The 22,462-nt window shown below is 47.5% G+C and overlaps 1 protein-coding gene across 1 annotated transcript; it reads left to right on the forward strand.

Moving 5' to 3' along the window:
• The first annotated feature begins 1,060 nt into the window (after positions 1-1,060).
• On the forward strand, positions 1,061-22,127 carry LOC140388278 (tumor suppressor candidate 2-like). Its single transcript, XM_072472157.1, has 3 exons — positions 1,061-1,428; positions 8,168-8,288; positions 21,537-22,127. Exons 1-3 carry the CDS (start codon positions 1,280-1,282, stop codon positions 21,600-21,602), a joined length of 336 nt encoding a protein of 111 aa, XP_072328258.1. The 5' UTR covers positions 1,061-1,279; the 3' UTR covers positions 21,603-22,127.
• The last annotated feature ends 335 nt before the right edge of the window (positions 22,128-22,462 follow it).

Consider the following 22,462-nt stretch of genomic DNA (forward strand, 5'->3'; position numbering starts at 1 on the left):
GGTTGACAGCTTCAAATTCCTAGGTGTGCACATCACCAACAATCTGTCTTGGTGCACCCACATTGACACTACGCCCAAGAAAGCACAACAGCGCCGATACTTCCTCAGGAAACTAAGGACATTCGGCATGTCCACATTGACTCTTACCAATTTTTACAGGTTCACCATAGAAAACATCCTATCCGGCTGCATTAGAGCCTGGTATGGCAACAGCTTGGCCCATAACCATAAGAAATGACAGAGTCGTAAACATGTCCCAGTCCATCATGCAAACCTGACTCCCATCCATTGACTCTGTCTACACCTCCCGCTGCCTTGGGAAAGTGGGCAGCATAATCAAAGACCATTCCCACCCCGATTATTCTCTCTTCCAACTTCTTCCAAAGGGCAGGAGATACAGAAGTTTGAGAACATGCACTAACAGGTTCAAAAACAGCTTCTTCCCTGTTACCAGACTCCTAAATGACCCTCTTTTGAGCTGAACTGATCTCTTCACACATCTTCTCTACTGAGTAGTACTACACTCCGTATACTCATCCAATGCCTGTGCCTATGTATTTACATTGTGTATTTATGTATGTCCTATGTTTTTTCATGTGTGGTATGACCTGTCTGGACTGTGTGCAGAACAATATTTTTCACTGTACCCTTGTACATGTGACAATAAATCAAATCAAATGTGGAGAGAACATTTTGAGTCTGCATGACTCTTTTTCAAAGAGGGAAACGACAACTTGATGTGCAGAAGTGGTGTGAGACTGAGAATGGTCCAGAGGGGGAGGTGTCAGATCAGAGGTTTGGTGCTCACCTTCCCCAAGGTAAAGGGATCTGTTCAACAGGGAACCGTGTTCTACTTGACAAAAAGCTCAATAGCAATGTTCGGGTTGGGCCTGAAATGGTTTGTAAATTATTCACACGTGTATTTCTATGTATTATTTACACTACTTTTTCTGTACAATGGGATTCGAAGAGAAAAGTAAATAAACCAACAGTCACACTTCATCACCTGACCTGCAGCCTGAACGTCATATCCGTTAGCCCGCCCAAGCGGAAGTGGTTCTAATCAGGCAGCTGGACGGACAGACAGACAGACTCCGGCTGCAGGGTGGGAGGGGTCCTCGTAATAGCATCTAACGGTTGAGGTGTCGCGAGCCCCAGGCTTCAGGCCTACCCGAGGGGAGAGCGCCCCGGCTCTCAGCCTAGTTATTCATCCCTCCCACCAACCAGCAGGGCTGCTGTCCCCCGAGCCCCGCCGCTCGGAGATGGTCTCCGGCTGATAATGGGCGGCAGCAGCTCGAAAGGCCGCACCTTTTGGCCCTTCGGATCGGGCACCGTCAGCGACTCGGCCAACGGCGACAGCGAGCAGAGCCTGGCCCGCTACAGGAGCAGCCGGCTGGGGGCCACTCCTTTCGTCTTCAGCCGCAGGAGGTAAGAGACCGGGGAGCTGGAGGGGAAGGAGCTGGGCAAGGTGGGGAGGGAGGCCACCGGGAGGGAAGGGGAGTTGGGCAGGGAGCAGGTGGGTCCGGGGAGTTGGGGCTGACACCGGTAGGGGAGTGTCAGGAGTGGGAGTGCTGGAGAGAGCAAGCAGGGTGTGGGTCAAGAAGGTGAAATTTGGGAAGGGAGGAGTGCAAGTGTCTTAAGAATGAATGGGGAGGGCAGCACGGTGGCACAGTGAGTAGCACTGCTGCCTCACGGCGCCGAGGTCCCAGGTTCGATCCTGGCTCTGGGTCACTGTCCGTGTGAAGTTTGCACTTTCTCCCTGTGTTTGTGTGCGTTTCGCCCCCACAACCCAAAGATGTGCAGGATAGGTGGATTGGCCACGCTAAATTGCCCCTTAATTGGAAAAAAAATGAATTGGGCACTCTAAATTCCTTTTAAAAAGGAATGAATGGGAAGGAATAAGGGGCAATGCTGATTGAGGAAATTGGATGAGGTGTGATTGACTGCCAGTGTGGACAGGATGATTCTGAGCCCCATCTCCTTTCATAGAGCATACAGTGCAGAAGGAGGCCATTCAGCCCATCGAGTATGCACTGACCCACTTAAGCCCTCACTTCCACCCTATCCCTGTAACCCAGTAGCCCCTCCTAACCTTTTTGGTCTCCTAAGGGCAATTTATCATGTCCAATCCACCTAACTTGCACGTCTTTGGACTGTGGGAGGAAACCGGAGGAAACCCACGCAGACACTGGGAGAACAGACAGTGACCCAATGGGGAATCGAACCTGGGACCCTGGTGCTGTGAAGCCACAGTGCGATCCACTTGTGCTACTGTGCTGCCCTTTTGGGTGGTATCTAATCTGTTGACCCTTTCATTTCTGATGCGACCCAAAAGTCTTTGTACAGAAGAGTCCCTCCTAGAATAGCAGTCCACTTTACCCTGAGTATTTTTACCTACCTACCCTGATTTGATGTGATTCCAGTATGATGCAGTATTATGTTTTATGCAAGGGTCAGCATCTATCTAGGTGCTTTAACTTGTAGGACAAAGTAATTCTCACGTACAGTAATGGGCAAGGGTTTTTTGGCTCACTTAGTCGGAAGCTTCTGCTGCCTGGGGTTTTTTGCTATTTTGTCTAATGCTGCTTAGGGTTGTTTCTCTATTGACCCTAGAGCTCTACCCTACCTTGGGTTTCCTCTGCAGATATGGATCCATTTCTTATGTGGCTGTTGCTACCTGATTGTCTTCCAGGGTCAGCTGTGCTCCTGACCTGCAGGTGGCTCTACACCCAAGTCTGATCTCTCTTATGCTATTTTTGAGAATAGGTGATATTGACATAGGTTTGATGGCTACAGCATGTCCAGTGTCTTCCAAAGGAAAACCTGACCTCCACTTTTCAAGGCAAAGGTGGAGCCTGAGCGGTTCTCGGGATGCCAATCTTCCTTGATGAACGAGTTGCTGGCATTCGGCACTGGGAGGGACTATTTCCAATCTCTTGAGCTTTTTTCCAGGCTTGAGTTTTACATTTCTCTTGCCTGTTTCATGTTTCTGCTTGGTCTCAGGGTAATAATTGAGGTAAAAGCAAAATACTGTGGGTGCTGGAAATACTCTGGAGGTCTGGCAGCATTCATTTCTGAAGAAGTCACATTCAACTCTTCTCTCCACAGATACTGCCAGACCCACTGAGCATTTCTGGTGCCGTGTTTTAATTAATTGAGGCCGTCGGTAGAAACAGCCCATTATCTTGTGGCAACTGTAAAACTTGTTTGTGTAATTCCTGTGTCTGCAAGTTTATATTTGTTTAACTGCATTTTAGTGCAGATTTCTTTTATATGATAGTTTTGAAAAAGCTTGTCAGTTTTTAGGCTTCATAGTGCAGGACATCTTGTGCAGGTTAATTGCTGTTGTTTAATCTTGTTTAATACAAAAGGTGATTATATATTTCATCTCTGAAAGGGCAACAAAAGACTGCATTTGTCCTTTCAGTTGGACATTGCTATGCCGTGCACCATCTTTTCTGACTTGACACTCTAGAGGTGCATAGCTTCTGTGAAAAACCTGGGGAAATCCCTCAGCATCAAGTTAGTTCAAGGGGACAGAGAGCAAGCCATGTGTTCCATTGAATTGATATTTTTATTTTAAAATGTTTGCTGAGATGGCCTTATTTATTATTGCAGCTACTGTTTCACTAGTGCAATGGGATCTTTTGCCCAAACTGATGACATTTCACCCAAAACATGTGAGCTTCACTTAATGGCTTTATGGTTTTGTTGTTTGAAGCTGCAAAAGTACTTAGCTGTACAAAAATGTTTCTTGAGGGACTTGGTTCAGAGCAGTCACACCAATGACGGTAAATGGCAGAATAGTGGTAAGAGTAAATTGTTCAATATCTGTGGAAATTGCTGGCAAGTACTTCAGAAGGTGCCAGGTTATTGTGAAATGGGGCATCAGCACACACATGTACATTTGAGAATAAAGGATGCAAATAAACTTTTCATCAATTCATTATTTGTCAAGAAATGGCACTTCTGACAATACAGCATTCCCCAAGTACTGTACTGAACTGTTGGCCAGCTATATTACCATGTTTCTGCAGTGGGGCTTGTTTCTGTAACAGTTAAACTTCAATAGTGGTACTACAACTGAAACAAGGTTGAGACATGTGATGGAGCTGAGATGCTTGACCTGATTCTAGGTGAAAGTTACTGTGCACATTCCCAATTATTCAGTGGAGCTCCTCTGGGGTGTGCATTAATGTCAATTAACCCTTGTATTTTGGCACAAACATCCGGAACTTTGAAGTTTCAGTCTCGTAACTAATGTTAATGTCAGGTCTAACTATTGGATTTTTCATATTATCCTCAAACTTTGGTTAAAAATAGTCAATGTTTTTATATTTCTCTCCTAAGCATGGTGACCCTTTGAAGTATGACTCTACTGTCTTCAGCAAAGTGGCTGTTCCTTACCTGTGGACCAAGAAGGTGTCATGCTTGCACATGATTCTGTTCATACACCGGATCAGCCCATTTTCAAGGCTGAGATCAGAAAGGGAGCCCAGGTGACATATGAACATATAAGAACATAAGAACTAGGAGCAGGAGTAGGCCATCTGGCCCCTCGAGCCTGCTCCGCCATTCAATGAGATCATGGCTGATCTTTTGTGGACTCAGCTCCACTTTCCGGCCCGAACACCATAACCCATAATCCCTTTATTCTTCAAAAAACTATCTATCTTTATCTTAAAAACATTTAATAAAGGAGCCTCAACTGCTTCACTGAGCAAGGAATTCCACAGATTCACAACCCTTTGGGTGAAGAAGTTCCTCCTCCGCTCAGTCCTAAATCTACTTCCACTTATTTTGAGGCTATGCCCCCTAGTTCTGCTTTCCCCCGCCAGTGGAAACAACCTCCCCATATCTATCCCCTTCATAATTTTATATGTTTCTATAAGATCCCCCCCGTATCCTTCTAAATTCCAACGAGTACAGTCCCAGGCTACTCAACCTCTCCTCGTAGTCCAACCCCTTCAGCTCTGGGATTAACCTAGTGAATCTCCTCTGCACACCCTCCAGCACCAGTACGTCCTTTCTCAGGTAAGGAGACCAAAACTGAACACACTAGTCCAGGTGTAGCCTCACTAACACCATACACAATTGCAGCATAACCTCCCTAGCCTTAAACTCCATCCCTCTAGCAATGAAGGACAAAATTCCATTTGTCGTCTTAATCATCTGTTGCACCTGTAAACCAACTTTTTGCGACTCGTGCACTAGCACACCCAGGTCTCTGCACAGCAGTATGTTTTAATATTTTATCATTTAAATAATAATCCCTTTTTCTGTTATTCCTACCAAAATGGATAACCTCACATTTGTCAACATTGTATTCCATCTGCCAGACCCTAGCCCATTCACTTAACCTATTCAAATCCCTCTGCAGACTTCTGGTATCCTCTGCACTTTTTGCTTTACCACTCATCTTAGTGTCATCTGCAAACTTGGACACATTGCACTTGATCCCCAACTCCAAATCATCTTTGTAAATCGTGAACAATTGTGGGCCCAACACTGATCCCTGTGGGACACCACTAGCTACTGATTGCCAACCAGAGAAACACCCATTAATCCCCACTCTTTGCTTTCTATTAATTAACCAATCCTCTATCCATGCTACTACTTTACCCTTAACGCCATGCATCTTTATCGTATGCAGCAACCTTTTGTGTGGCATCTTGTCAAAAGCTTTCTGTAAATTCAGGTATACCACATCCATTGGCTCCCCGTTATCTACCGCACTGGTAACGTCCTCAAAAATTCCACTAAATTAGTTAGGCACAACCTAATATGAATTGGGAGCAGGAGTAGGCCATTTGACCCCTCACCTCCACCATTCGTTAAGATCAAACTGATCTTACTGCAGCCTTCTTAATACCCCTGACAACCTTTCAACCGCCTTGCTTGTCAAAAATCCATCTTTCTCTGCCTTAAAAACATTCAAAGACTCTGCTTCGCTGCCTTTTGAGGAAGGGAGTTCCAAAGACTCACCACCCTCTCAGAGAATTCTTGTCTGTTTTAAATGAGCGTTCCCTAATTTTTAAACACTGACCTGGGTTCTTGAATTCCCACAAGAGGAAACAGCCCCTCCATACCCACCCTGTCAAGATCCCTCAGTATCTTAAAGGTTTCAATCAAGTCACCTCTTGCTCTTAACTCCAAAGACAATCGGCCCATTGCTTGCATTAATTGAGTAAACCTTCTCTGAACTGCTAATGCGTGTACATCCTTCCTTAAATAGGATGGCCAATACTGTACTCCAGATGTGGTTTCATCAGTGTCCTGTATGACTGAAGCATGACCACCTACTTTCAATTCCACTTGGAGTAAACAATAACATTCTATTAGGTTTGCTAATTACTTGCTATACCTGCATACTAGCCTTGTGTGATTCATGCACAAGGTCACCAAGATCCCATGCATCTCAGCTCTGCAACCTCTTAACTATTTATATAATGTGTTGCTTTTTACCCTTGCTGCCAAAATGGACAATTTCACATTTTACCACATTATATTCTTTTTGAACTCAATCTTAAACTATCTGTCCTCTTGTAGTCTCTCGTGTCATTTGGCACGAGGTCAGTTGTGCCCCTTTTCGATATTGCGGACAAACTAAATTTGCATGGAGCAAGGATTGAACCTCAGGCAGGCAACAGTTTGCACATCTGGGTGCTTGCTTCTGAATCTGATAGTAACATCACTAATGAGGTCTAATCATTTAGAAACTTTTCCCATATGAATTTAATGCATTTTTGAGGATTGTAATTTTCATTGCGTGTTTAAACCTTATTGCGGTTAGCAAATTTTAATCACCTTCCTACCTCCTTCTCCTCCCCTGTGCGCAGCTGTACTTGATAACCCTTGGCCCATGTGACTTCACTAAGATTGCTAAATTGTCATGGGGAATCATGAGCATCAAACAACAACATGCTTTTTCATGGTACAGAATGTTGGTTATCCTACTGCCAGTGCTTTGTTTTTATATAATGCAGCTGGCATATTTGAGAGAATGAGTGATGTTTTCTTTTTCACAGGAAAGTAGAACTACAACAGGTGTGTTGAATAGGGTGACAGTTAATACTTTATTTTGAAGTTTTCTTGTCTGAACGACCAGGAAAGAAGGTGGGTGGGTGGTGGTAAGTGAGTTAGGCTTGATTAAACTTGTATAGTTGAGACTAAATTTTAGTGGGCAAGTCTCATCTGGTGTCCCTGTATATTCAGCCAGTATAAATAACTGGATAGCAGTTGTGCTGAAATCTGGCTTAATTTTTTTCCCCTTTTTTTCTGGCCCCTCCTTTCTCTCTCTCTCTCTCTCTCTCTCTCTCTCTCTCTCTCTTCCTCCCCCCCAAGACCAGGGACTTTGAAGGCAATAATAAATTCTCCAGCAGAGATCAGCTAACTCAATGAAGGCTAGGTCTCTAACCTGGGATGTTCTGCTTAATGTTAAATGTAGCTTTGTATCCCATCTACACACAGTCCATTGTAGCCGTTTTTAATTGTAAAATGAAAATAAATTCCAAACAGTTGTCATCGGGATTTAGTGCAATTTAGAAAGTGTGATATTGTAGTCTTGAAGTTGCAAGTGTATTTTAGATTTTATAACCACCTGTCTGAACCTTCTGCACAGAGAAGTGGTCAATAAACCAACCTGTACGATATGAATGCATGAATGATCTGGTTACAAAGATCTATTTTGGAAGTCGCAGCCCAGTAAACACATCACCTTTCTTTTATATTTGGCTTGATGTCTCTGAAAGCCTTTAGGAGTTGGTAATAATCCTGTGGGATCAGGACTTCAATTAGCTTAGATACTCAACTCACACTGATATATTGACAGTACTAGAAAGTAGTCACTAAAACTTAAAGCCAGATCAGGATGTCTTAATACTTTTTTTCTCCAATTGTACTCTTACTCAACCTGGAGAGGAATTTTCTATTTTCATAATATATATGTGTGCTACACAACTCTTAAGAATTCTTGGATGCAAAGATACAAAAACAGTAGACCCAACAATTTTGAATCTAAAAGGGGATCATTGTGAGTATAGGTGAAGAATTTTGAATTTTCAGCAATTAAGCAAAATTTTATTTTAATAACATGTAGTTGCATTTCACTTCGGAGAGACTACATTATTGTTCACAGCTTAGCTAAGATTTTTTTTTGCCCTTGCAGCTCGATGTACTATGATGAAGATGGCGATTTGGCTCATGAATTCTATGAAGAGACATTTGTCACAAAGAATGGAAGGAAAAAGGCAAAACTGAAAAGAATTCATAAAAATTTAATACCTCAGGTGAGAGAGAGTGGGGGCGGATGGGCTCTGCAATTTGCAAAACCTTTTGTTTTCTTAGGGTAGAGGAGAACCGGTAAAACTCCAATCCTAATCAAGAGATGAGCTGAAATAAGGGCGAGGTAGCAGGGTATGCCAGCAGTGCACTGCTTGGAGGCATAAATGAGAGCTGCGGACACTGGGGTCAGCGATGAGCCTTGCCCATAGCTGGTGTTAGGGCTGAGGTGTGGGCCGAGGTAGGGTACTCTTTCAGAGGTTTGGTGCTGACTCGATGTGCCTAATGGCGGCCTCCTGCATTGTGGGGATTCTGTGAAAACCAGACTTGGCGGTTAGTGGTAACTCTGGTCCTAGTGTTGGAAATCTGAAATAAAAGCAAGGTGCTAGAAATACTTAGGTCTGAGAGCATCTGTAGAAATGAAGCAGTGTCTTGAGCCAAAATGTAATTCTTCAGAACAGATGGGAGGTAGAAATCAGTTGTACGCCTGCATCCTTGGACTGTGACGCCTGGTTCTGGACACCCCCAGCTAACCGACTCAATCTCTCCTCGTACGTCAGTCCCAGCATCCCAGCAATCAATCCGGTAAACCTTCTCTACACTCCCTCTATCACAAGAACATGTTTCTTTAGATAAGACCAAAACTGCACATAATATTCCAGGTGTGGTCCCACCAAGGTCATGCAGTAAGACAGCCCTGCGCCTGTATTTGAACCGCCTCGCCAGGAAGGCCAACATACCATTTTCTGCCTTTACTGCCCACTGCTCCCACATGTTTGCCTTCAGCCACAGGTGTACAGGGAGGCCCAGCCTTTGTTGTACATTCCACTCTCCATTTATAGCCAATCAGATAGTTTGCCTTCCTGTTTTTGCTACCAAAGTGGAGAAGGATAACCCCACATTTATCCACATTACACTGCACCTGCCATGCAATTTGCCCACTCGCTCAGCTTATCCAAATCACACTGAAGAAATCACAAAGAACAAGAGTGAAGGTTTGGTATGGATAAAGAGTTGAAGAGGTACATTGATTCATGGAACAAAAGGCAAAACAGATGGTTTATGTCCAGAGTGAGTCGATGCCAGGACAATGAACAGCTCTCACTGAAAGTGAAAAAGATGAATCAAACTGGCACATGTTATAAATTTATGGTGTGGCAGTCAAGATGTGAAACAAAATGTATCTTCGTCAACTGGACTACTTTATTTATTTATTTAGTACTTTTCAAAATGGACAATTGCTGAGCTGACGAGATGTCTGCAACTGATCGCATGCTGGCATCCAGCAGTTTCAAAGTAGCAGCGGCTCATGTTGCAAACATAGATACACAGAAGATAGGAGCAGGAGGCCTTTTAGGCCTTCGTGCCTGCTCTGTCATTTATCACGATCATGGCTGATCATCCAACTCAATAGCCTAATCATGCTTTCTCCCAAAGCCTTTGATCCCATTCTCTCCAAGTACTGTATCTAGCCGCCTCTTGAATATATTCAATGTTTTAGCATCAACAACTTCCTGTGGTAATGAATTCCACAGGCTCACCACTCCTTGATTGAAGAAACGGGCAGCACGGTAGCATTGTGGATAGCACAATTGCTTCACAGCTCCAGGGTCCCAGGTTCGATTCCGGCTTGGGTCACTGTCTGTGCGGAGTCTGCACATCCTCCCTGTGTGTGCGTGGGTTTCCTCCGGGTGCTCCGGTTTCCTCCCACAGTCCAAAGATGTGCAGGTTAGGGGGATTGGCCAGGATAAATTGCCCTTAGTGTCCAAAATTGCCCTTAGTGTTGGGTGAGGTTACTGGGTTATGGGGATAGGGTGGAGGTGTTGACCTTGCTCTTTCCAAGAGCCGGTGCAGACTCGATGGGCCGAATGGCCTCCTTCTGCACTGTAAATTCTATGAAAAAAAAAAAAAATGTTTCCTCAGCCCTGTCCGAAATGGTTTACCCTGACTCCTCAGACTGTGACACCTGGTTCTGGACACACCCATCATTGGGAACATCTTCCCTGCATCAACCCTGTCTAGTCCTGTTAGAATTTTATACGTCTCTATGAGATCCCCCCTGATTCTTCTCAACTCCAGCAAGAACAATCCTAACCAAGTCAATCTTTCCTCATGACAGTCCCGCCATCCCTGGAATCAGTCTGGTAAACCTGCTGCACTCTCTCAAGAGCAAGAACATCCTTCCTCAGAAAAGGAGACCAAAACTGTGTACACTATTCTAGGTGTGGCCTCACCAAGGCCCTGTATAATTGCAGCAACACATCCCTTCTTCTGTACTCGAAACCTCTCTCAATGAAGGCCAACATGCCATTAGCCTTCTTTACCGCCTGCTGCACCTGCATCCTTGCCTTCAGCGACTGGTGCACAAGGACATCCAGGTCCCGCTGCACACTCCCCTCTTCCAATTTACAACCATTCAGTTAGTAATCTGCCTTCCTGTTTTTTGCTTCCAAAGTGAATGACCTCACATTTATCCAAATTGTACTGCATCTGCCATTGATTTGCCCACTCGCCCAACCTGTCCGGATCATGCTGTAGGATCCCTGCATCCTCGTCACAGTTCACCCTCCCACCCAACTTTGGTATCATCTGCAAACTGAGATGTTATATTCTGTTCCCTCATCCAAATCATTAAAATATATTGTGAATAGCTGGGGTCCCACTGATCCCTGTGGCACACCACTAGTTACTGCCTGCCAATTTGAAAAGGATCCATTAATTCCTACTCTTTATTTCCTCTCTGCCAACCAGTTTTGTATCCTCCTCAATACACTTCACCCAATCCCATGTGCTTCAATTTTGCACAATAATCTCTTATGCGGGACTTTATCAAATGCCTTTTGAAAGTCCAAATATACCACATCGACTGGCTCCCCCTTGTGAACTGTACTGGTTACATCTTCAAAGAATTCCAACAGATTTGTCAAGCATGACTTCCCCTTCATAAATCCATGCTGACTCTGACTGATCCTGCCACTGCTTTCTAAATGATCCACTATAAAGTCCTTGATGGATTCAAGAATTTACCCCACTACCGATGTTAGGCCTACTGGTCTATAATTCCCTGCTTTCTCTCTATACCTCCATTTTTGAATATTGGAGTGACATGAGCTACCCTCCAATATGCAGGACTGTTCCAGAGTCTATAGAATCCCGGAAGATGACCACTAATGCATCCACTATTTACAGAGCCACCTCCTTAAGCACTCTGGGATGCAGATTCTCAGGCCCTGGAGATTTAATCGCCTTCAATCCCATCAATTTTCCCAGCACCATTTCTCTACTAATGTTGATCTCCCTGAGTTCTTCCCTCTCACTAAATCTTTTAATCTCCAGCATTTCTGGTGTCTTGATTTGTGTCCTTGTTTGTGAAGACGGAACCAAAGTATGTATTCAATTACTCAGCCATTTCTTTGTCCCTTATTATGCATTCCCCTGTTTCTGTCTGTAAGGGGCCTACATTTCTCTTTAACAATCTCTTTCTCTTCACCTATCTATAGAAACTCAGTGTTCGTCTTTATGTTTCCTACAATCTTACTTTTGTACTGTACTTTCCCATCTTAATCAATCCCTTCGTCCTTCTTTGCTGAATTCTAAACTCCTCCCAATCCTCAGCTATTATTTTTCCTGGATCGGATGCAATTTTTAATTTCCTTTGTAAACCATGGATTGGCCCTCTTACCCATTTTGCTTTTGTGCCAGACAGAATGAACAGTTGCTACAGTTGCCCCATGGGTTCCTTGAATGTCTTTATTTCTTCTCTGCCAACCAGTTTTGTATCCTGTATCCAACATCACCATTGCAGTCTGGGGGTCTATATATGACACCCACTAATGTTTTTTGCCCCATGGTATTTCTCAACTCTACCTAAACAGACTCCACATTGTCTGATGTCCTAGGGGAGCTATTTGCTAGAGCTAATATCCTTTCTCACTATTGTGTTAATTTCCTCTTTAACCAGCAGTGAGACACCACCACCTTTTCTTTTATGCCTGACGTTTCTAAATACTGAAAACTCTGGGACATTCAGTTCCCATCCCTGGTCACTTTACGGATGTCTCCGTAATCCCAATTATATCATACCCATTTATAACTATCTACGCGATTAGTTCATCCACTTTATTGCAAATGCTCTGTTCATGAAGACATAGAGCCTTTAAGTTTGACTTTTTCACATTGTTTGTCTTGCTCCCAATATTTTTCTCTTTTGCCCTGTTTGAATTTTGCCCTTTCTCCACCTATCACTTTTCTTATTCACTCTGCTACCTTTTGTTTCTATCCTTGCTCCCTCTTTCTCTGACTCCTTGCATAGGTTCCCATCCCCTGGCATATTTGTTTTACCCCCCCCCCCCCCCCCCCCCCCCAAACTGCTCTAGCAAATAACCCAGTCCTGCCCGGGTGTAACCCAGTTTTGCAGGTCCCACTTCCCCCAGAATCGGTCCCAATGCCCCAGGAATCTGCAACCCTCCCCCTGACACCATCTCTTCAGCCACGTATTCATCCAATATATTCTGTCATTTCTACTCTGACTAGCATGTATCACCGGTAGTAATCCTGCGATCACTACCTTTTGAGGTCCGATTTCTTAACTTCCTTCCTAGCTCCCTGGATTCTGCTTTCAGGACCTCATCCCTTTTTTTTTTTTAGCGTATGTCGTTTGTACCGATTTGTACCACAACCACTAGCTGTTCACCCTCCCCCTCCAGACTGTCCTGTACCTGCTCTGAGACATCTTTGACCCTAGCACCAGGGAGGCGACGTGGCATCTTGAGTCTCGCTTGCAGCTCCAGAAACGCCTTGTCCATTCCCCTTAGAGTTGAGTCCGCGATAACTATTGCACCGTTTAAACCCCCCCCCCCTCTCTACAGCAGAACCAACTATGGTGCCACGAGTTTGGCTATTGCTGTTTCCACTGAGAGGCCATTCCCCTCTACAGTATCCAAAACGGTATATCTGTTCTGCAGGGGAGTGAACACAGGAGATTCCTGCACTCCTGCCTAGCTCTCTTTCTCTGTCTGGTGGTCACCCATTCCCTTCCTGCCTGCGGAGTCTGAGCCTGCAGCATGACCAGCTCTCTATACATGCTGTCCATGATGCTCTCCAACTCGTGGATGCTCCAGTGTTTCCAGCCGCCGTTCCAGCTCTGAAACTTGAGCTTCCAGGAGACACTTCCTGCACACATGCTGACCCTGGAGACTGGAACTAGCCCCAGCCTGCCACATGGAATGCAACACTCCTGGCATAGCATAACCATTCCAATCCAGCCAAAGATGAGAATTCTTCAGTCAACTTCGAACAAAGAAAACATTTTGTGCATCTTGATCTCCAATAATGATGCTAATGGCTTAAGCATTAACTGTTCTAACACACGAGTTTCAAAAAGAGGGCTTCATTTAGTTGACCCAAAACCAGTGTCTCCAGGAACAAAAGGAATCCTGACTCCAATTGCGCACCACGAGATTCCAACCATCCTTTTTGCCCAGCAATGCGGGACATCACATGACCTCTACCAAGCAGCACTAAATTTGTCCCGATGAACAGAACTTCAGGCAATTGCCTGTGCGGTCTACCATTAAGCTGGTGGCAGCATAAAGAACTCTGGCATTCATCAAACACTACATGCTTTCTCCTGTCATGGCAGTCACACTCTGCTAAGACTGACCACTTTACAATCCAGTCAACCCCCAACCCTGGGAAGGAACACTCCGAACTTGTGGTTTTTTTTTTTTTTGGAAAATATTTTATTGAAGCATTTATAATTTTAACATTCTAAACAACAGAGCGGTCCAACACACGCAAAAAACCCACAATAACATACCCAACTCTCACCCCCCCCCCCCCCCCCCCCCCGCCCTAACTCCTAGCTACCCATATATTAGATTCCCTGCCCTTATTCTTCATTTCCATGCCTCCTTTCTCTCTTTTTTCCCCCCCCCCCCCTTGCTGACCGTCAGTTTTCCTTAAAGAAGTCGATGAACGGCTGCCTCCTCCGAGCAAACCCCTGTAACGAACCCCTTAAGGCGAACTTTTATCTTCTCCAGCCTAATAAACCCTGCCATGTCACTGACCCACACCCTGACTTTGGAGGCTCTGAGTCCCTCCATCCCAGTAAAATTCATCTCCGGGCCACCAGGGAAGCAAAGGCCAAAACATCGGCCTTGCTTCTCTCTCTCCTCCCCCCTGCCCTGGGCTCCCGGATCTTCCGACACTCCAAATATTGCCACCTCTGGACTCTGAGTCACCCTCCCTTCCAGGACCTCTGACATGACTTCTGAGAATCCCTGCCAAAATTCCCTCTGCCTCGGACAGGCCCAAATCATATGTACATGATTTGCCGGGCTTCCCCCACACTGCCCACACCTGTCCTCCACCTCCTCAAAAAGCCTACTCATCTGGGCCACAATCATATGAGCCCTGGGGACCACCTTGAACTGGATCAGGCTAAGCCTGACACACGACGAGGATGCATTGACTCTCCTTGGGGCCTTCTCCCGTAGCCTGACTTACAACTCCCCTCACAACTCGTCCTCCCAATTCCGCTTCACCTCCCTGATTGGGATCTCTTCCCACTCCATCAGTTCCTCATATATTTCCGAGACCCTCCCCTCCCCAACCCCTGTTTTAGACATCACCTTATCCTGTAGTCCCCTTAGAGGGAGGGGAGGGAAGGCTTGGAACTTGCTTCCGGACAAAATCCCGTACCTTCAGATTCCGAAATCCGTTCCCACCTGGTAACTCAAACTCCTCCAGCTCATCCAGGCTTGGGAAACCCTCCTCAATGAAGAGATCCCCAAATCTCTTAATCCCTGCCTGCTGCCACCTCCTAAAGCCCCTGTCTAGCCCCCCGGAGCGAACCGTGGTTATCACATATCGGTGACCACACCACCGCCCCCTCCAGATACATGTGCTGCCTTCATTGCCCCACACTCTCAGGGCTGCCACTACCACTGGGCTTGTGGAGTACCGAGCCAGCGAGAACAGCAGAAGTGTGGTTAACAGAGCCTTCAGACTCGTGCCCTTGCAAGATGTCGCCTCTGCTCGCTCCCACACCAACCCCTCCCCCACTACCCATTTCCTAACCATCAAAATATTGGCTGCCCAGTAGTAGTTAATAAAGTTCGGAAGGGCCAAGCCTCCCTCCCCGCGCCCCTACTCGAAGAAACTTTATTAAGTTTAAACTTTATTAACTTCACCCTCGGGACTTTCTCGGCCCATATAAAACCCGAGATCGCTTCATTCACCTTCTTTAAAATATGCCTTGGGATGAAGATTGAGAGATAGTGAAACACAAACGGCAATCACGGGAGGACTGTCATCTTCACAGTCTGTACCCTCCCCACCAATTGGGGCTCCCAAACCCTCCACCAGCCCCCATCTATCATCGGAAACTCTAGCCCCCCCACCCCCCTCCCCCCACGTTCTGATTTATACAATACACTGTAAAAGTCCTGAAACACATGATTCACCCCCGCCGGATCCAAGGCCACCTTCCGCCCCCGTATCTCTTACTTTCCCAATCTCTCTCTCCGCCTCCTGTTTCCTTAGCTGGTGCATCAGCATCCTGCTGGCTTTTTCCCCCATATTCATAGACAGCCTCCTTTATCCTCCTTAGCTGTCCCTCCGCCTTACCTGTGGACAGGAGCCCAAATTCCAGCTGCATGCAGTCTCTGACGCTCCTTCAGGAGCCCGTCGTCCGGAGACTCCGCATATCTCTGTCCACCTGTAAAATTTCACTTACCAGCCTGTCTAACTGCACCTGTTCAGCCTTCTCCTTATGGGCCCGAATTGGGATGAGTTCTCCCCCCCCCCCCCATAACCGCCTTCAGTGCCTCCCACACCACCCCAGCCGAAACCTCACCTGTGTCATTGATCTTTATATATCCCCGAATGGCCTCCCTCACCCGCTCGCACATCTCCTCCACTAACAGCCCCACATCTAACCTCCACTGTGGGCGCTGGGCCTTTCCTTTGTTAACTTGCAGGTCTACCCAGTGTGGGGTTTGGTCTGACACCGCAATTGTTAAATATTCAGCATCTACCACCTCAGCCAGCAGCATTCCGTCCAACACAAAAAAGTCTATCCGGGAATGCACCTTGTGCACATGAGAGTAGAATGAAAACCCCTTGCTCCTTGACCTCACAAATCTCCACGGATCACTCCTCCTCTCTCTCCCCCCCCGGGCCACATTCACCACCTCAGCTCCTTTGCCATAGCTGATACCATCCCATACCTGGAAATCGACCGATCCAGCCTTGGATCCAGGACCGTGTTGAAATCGCCCCCCCATAATCAGTCGATGTGAATCCAGGTCCAGGATCTTCCCCAGCACCCGACTAACAAACTCAACATCCAAATCGGTCTTTAGCTCACCCTCCACTTGCTTCCGTGAATAGCCCGTCCAGCTAGCCTGGCTGCCCCCGCCCATGCCCCCCCCCCCCCCCCCCCCCCCCCCCCCCCTCGCAAGCTCTGCTCACAGGTCCTGGTACACCCGGATCTCAACATCTTCCCAAGTACATCGCCTCGTCTGCCTGGCCCAGCTCATAATACGTTCCTTGTCCAGCAACCAATGTAAGTGGGCCCTATTCACCTCCTACAGTCGATCAAACGCACCTTCTCCAAGCAGCTTCTCCAACATCTTCCCCACAAATGCACCCGCATCCGATCCTTCGATTCCCTCTGGCAGACCCACGATTCGAATGCTCTGCCTCCGAGAACGATTTTCCAGGTCCTCCACTTTCTCCAGCAGTCTTTTCTGCTGATCACGCAGCATCCCAATCTCTGCTGCCATCGAGGTGGACTGTTCATCTGCTCCCCCGCCTGCTCCTCCAACCTCTGGATCACCTATCCCTGGGTTGCCAGTCCTGTCTCCACGCGGTCAACCACCGCCTTGATCGAGTCCACTGCCCAGGCCAGGTCCTCAGCACTCTCCTTCCGCTGTTGGGAGAAATTCTCATTTAAGAAGCTCACCAACTGGTCCATCGACCACTGAGCTGATGGGGTCCGACCCCGTTTGTCTGTCATCTCCACGCGCGTTGTCCGCTCATCACTCGCCCCTACCACCTGGTTTGATCTTTTCCGAATTCCCTGAGGATCCTCACTACCTCCGGCATTCCCCCCACCGGGTCCGCCACATACAGCAGCAAGTCATCCGCATAGAGCGACACCCTAGCTCCTCCCCACCCCGCACCAACCCCCTCCAGTTCCTCGACTCCCTCAGTTCCATAGCCAGGGGTTCAATCGCCAGTGCGAAGAGCAGGGGGGACAGGGGACACCCCTGCCTCGTCCCTCGGTGCAACCAAAAGTACTCAGACCTCCTCCTGTTCGTGGCCACACTCTCCATCGGGACCTCATACAACAACCTAACCCACCTGACAAACCCCTCCCCAAACCCAAACCTCTTCAGCACCTCCCACAGGTACCCCCGCTCTACCCTATCGAAGGCTTTCTCCGCGTCCATCGCCACCGCTATCTCCGCCTCGCCGGCATTATGATAATGTTCAGAAGCCTCCGCACATTCGCGTTCAACTGCCGACCCTTCACGCACCCCGTCTGGTCTTCGTGGCTGACCTGCGGTACACAATCCTCAATCCTCGTGGCTAAGACCTTCGCCAGCACCTTAGCATCTACGTTTAGCAATGAAATCGGCCCACACTGCAGGGGATCCTTGTCCTGCTTCAGGATCAAGGAGATCAGTGCCCGGGACATCGTCGGGGGGCAAAGCCCCCCCCCCCCCTTGCCTCATTGAAGGTCCTAACTGGCAATGGGCCCAACGGTCCATATATTATTTATAGAATTCAACCGGGAAACCGTTTGGCCCCGGTGCCTTCCCCGCCTGCATGCTCTCTATCCCTTTGGTCAGCTCCTCCAGCCCAATCGGGGGCCCCCAATCCCGCCACCAGTTCCCCCCTCCACCTTCGGAAACCTCAATTGGTCCAGAAAGCGGCCCATCCCTTCCTCCTCCAGTGAGGGCTCGGACCGATACAATTCCTCATAAAAGTCCCTGAAGACCCCATTGATGCCAACCCCACTCCGCACCATACTCCCTCCCCTGTCTTTAACTCCCCCGATCTCCCTAGCTGCGTCCCGCTTCCGAAGCTGATACGCCAGCATCCGGCTTGCCTTTTCCCCACACTCCTAAATCGCCCCCTGGGCCTTCCTCCACTGCACCTCTGCCTTCCTGGTGGTCACCAGGTCGAATTCGGCCTGGAGACTGCGCCTCTTCCTCAACAGTCCTTCCTCTGGCACCTCCGCATACCTCCTGTCTACCCTCACCATCTCCCCCACCAGCCTCTCGCTCTCCCTCTGCTCCCTCCGCTCCTTCTCTGGGCCCTAATGGAGACCAGCTCTCCCCTAACCACTGCCTTCAGCGCCTCCCATACTATCCCCACTCTGACCTCCCTCGTTATCGTTGGCCTCCAGGTACCTCTCTATGCTTCCTCGGACCCGCTCACTCACCACCTCGTCCGCCAACAGCCCCACCTCCAAGCGCCACAACGGGCGCTGGTCCCTCTCCTTCCCCAGCTCTAAGTCCAGCCAATGCGGGGCGTGATCCGAAATGGCAATCGCCGAGTACTCTGTATCCTCTACTCTCGCTATCAGTGCTCTGCTCAGAATAAAAAAGTCGATCCGGGAATAAGCCTTATGGACATGAGAAGAATAAACATTCCCTAGCCCCCGGACTTGCAAACCTCCCAAGGGTCCACCCCTCCCATCTGGTCCATAAACCCCCTCAGCACCTTAACCGCCGCCGGCTTCCTACCCGTCTTAGACCTGGAGCGATCCAGTGCCGCATCCAACACAGTGTTAAAGTCTCCCCCATTATCAGGCCCCCCACTTCCAAGTCTGGGATCCGACCCAACGTGTGCCGCATAAAACCTGCATCGTCCCAGTTCGGGGCATACACATTGACCAGTACCACCCTCTCTCCCTGCAGCTTACCACTTAGCATTACATACCTACCGCCTTTGTCTGCCACAATGCTCGACGCCTCGAACGACACCTTCTTTCCCACCAAGATCACCACCCCTTGATTTTTGGCATCCAGCCCTGAATGAAACACCTGACCTACCCACCCTTTCCTCAATATTACCTGGTCTGCCACCTTCAGGTGTGTCTCCTGGAACATGACCACATCCGCCTTCGGTCCCTTCAGGTGCGCGAACACGCAGGCCCGCTTGACCTGCCCGTTCAGTCCCCTTGCATTCCATGTTATCAGCCGGATCAGGGGGCTACCCGCCCCGTTCCCCCGCCGACTAGCCATAACCCCTCCTCGGCCAGCCACGCACCCACGCCCAGCCTAACCACCCTCACCGAACCAGAAAGAAAAAACAAAAGCAAAGGACCCCTCCTCAAAAAGTAACATATCAACCGCAATAGCCAAACGCCCATCCTGACCCTCAATCTGTGTCCAACTTCTCGGCCTGAACAAACGCCCACTTCTCCTCCGGAGACTCAAAATAATGGTGCCGGTCCTTGTAGGTGACCCACAGTCGTGCCGGCTGCAACATGCCAAACTTCACCCCCTTCCTGTGCAGCACCGCCTTCGCTCGATTGTACCCGGCCCTCCTTCGCCACCTCCGCACTCCAGTTCTGGTATATTCGAACCTCCACATTCTCCCACCTGCTGCTCCTCTCCTTCTTGGCCCACCTGAGCGCACACTCCCGATCAGCGAACCGATGAAACCGCACCAGCACCGCCTGCGGAGGCTCGTTAGCCTTGGGCCTCCTCGCCAACACTCTATGGGCCCCTTCCAGCTCCAGGGGCCCCTGGAAGGACCCCGCTCCCATCAGCGAGTTCAACATGGTGACCACATAGGCCCCCACGTCCGGCCCCTCCGGGAGGCCCAGAATCCGCAAGTTCTTCCGCCTCGACCGACTCTCCATCTCCTCGAACCGCTGCAGCCATTTCTTGTGGAGCATCTCGTGCGCCTCCACCTTTACCGCTAGGCCTAAGATCTCGTCCTCGTTGTTGGAGATTTTTTGTTGGGCCTCGCGGATCGCCACCCCTTGGGCCGTCTGTGTCTCCAGCAGCTTATCAATAGAAGCCTTCATCGGCTCAAGCAGGTCCGCTTTAATCTCCCTGAAGCACGGCTGGATAACCTCCTGTTGCTCCTGCGCCCACTGCATCCACGCTGCCTGGTCCCCGCCCGCTGCCATTTTGTTCTTCCCTCGCGCCTTCTTCGGGTCCACCACCACTTTTTTTAGTCGCCCCGCTCCTGGTAAAAGCCATATACTGTCGGGGAACTATTGTACTCTCCTTCCCACAGCGGGAAACGTTGAAAAAATGCCGTTGGGGGGCCCTGAAATGAGCCCAGAAGTCAGTTTTTTGCGGGAGCTGCCGAATGTGTGACTTAGCTCCGCATAGCCGCAACCGGAAGCCACTGATCAACATCTTGTAACACCACCATTTCCAATCTAATTTGGTAAAAACCAGTGGTTGGGCTGCATTCAAAACTTAATACTAGAAATTCACCAGTTTCTGAAAGAGATTAATTTGGGTTGAGATCCAGTCGCAACTTTTTTTTAATGGATATTTTGAATTATTGAAAAAGAAAGTCAATGACTTTGACACTGCATTCTTCTAGTGAAGGTATTTCTTTTTACCAACATTTTCACTTTCAGTTAATGTGGAAAGATCTAGATTGTCCAATCTTAAAAGGAAGCATGTCTCAACATCTGAAGCGTGTTTCACTTCCTCTGTTCACGGTAGCAATTAAAGTACACCAGGTGCAGTGCAGAAACAGTTTTCTTGGTTGGTCCAGCTCTGGTACAGCCCCTCATGGTTCCGTTCTCTCGCACCACCAACCTGAGACATTAGTACTGCCTCCAAGAATATCTGTAAAGTTTCATTCATTCATGCATGTGAATTGCTCAAACTACTGAGTAGTGTATTTTTAAAATTCATTCACAAGATGTAGGTATTGCTGGGAATGCCAGCATGTATTGTCCATACAAATGTTTCTGAACATGGGCTGAGACAATTTGTACAGCACAGAAGGAAGTAATTTGGCCCATTGTTCCTGCACCAACTCTTTGTCTCAATTGGATAGCTCTTTCAGATCTGGCTGTTTTGTGCCATGTATATACATGGTGACAGATGGCAGTGAGTGGAGCAATTTATAATTTTAATTTAAAATTGCAAACTGATTGGTACAATATTAAATATAATAGAATTGATAGTGTGTTAATCCACAAATGCACAAGTTGGATACTCTATTATACCTCCCTAGTTGGCTGATCTATGTTGTATTTACAGGGGATGGTTAAACTGGACCATCCGCGAATCCATGTGGATTTCCCAGTCGTTTTATGTGAGGTGTGACCGAAATGCAAGTTTTCATCAGAATAAGACTGATGCACTATAGATGACTGCCAGATGCTGATCCTCCTTGGTCCTTCGTTTCAGTGGTGGAGACTGACCCAGTGAGCGTATGGCATCTGTTTCATTTGCGTGTAGTTTTTCTGCTACAAGCCAAACTCAAAGGTTTCCTCTCTGTGAATATCTATGGAGTAATCTGTTGAAAATTTATCTTAATTCGATTATAAACCCAGTCACAGTACGGATATACACTAAGAACTCTTGTACTGTTTCAAGTAATTGTGTTAGATTACTGTGACCTATGTTCAAAAACAATGTAAATAGTAGCTTTAATTTAATGCAGTCATCAGGGATATTTAAACATTTGAGTTCTGTATATACACATCTGCACAGTGTTCAACAGTAAATATAATGGCATATCTATGAAAGTTGATTAGTTGCAAAGTTTTGTTATTTATGAATGACTTTGTTCAAAAATGTTTTAATTTTCTCATTCTGTGTAATAAAAATTCCCAGTGAGTCTCTGAATTTTGTGACTGATTCTTGAAAACCATGAAAAATGCACCTGATGGTGGTGCATCCTACTGCCTCCTGTTCCAAAAGGGAGTAATTTGTATCAAAGGCAGCAACTCCATAAGCAAGCTGTGATCGTGGAAATATGGACAAAACTGAGTAGAAAAGACCCTGATCATTGCTACCAGGCTCCAATTATGTCTTTGCACTCTCCAAACCCGTAACCATTTCATGTTGGTCAGGAAATGTCTTTTCCCCTCCCAGTACCATTATAGCATCTCTACAACTGCCCTGGCTGAGTTAAGCTAATTCGGCACAAACCAGTAGGACCGTTGTCTTGTATAGATTAG

Source organism: Scyliorhinus torazame, chromosome 13, assembly GCF_047496885.1.
Source record: "Scyliorhinus torazame isolate Kashiwa2021f chromosome 13, sScyTor2.1, whole genome shotgun sequence".
Classification (NCBI taxonomy): Eukaryota; Metazoa; Chordata; class Chondrichthyes; order Carcharhiniformes; family Scyliorhinidae; genus Scyliorhinus; species Scyliorhinus torazame.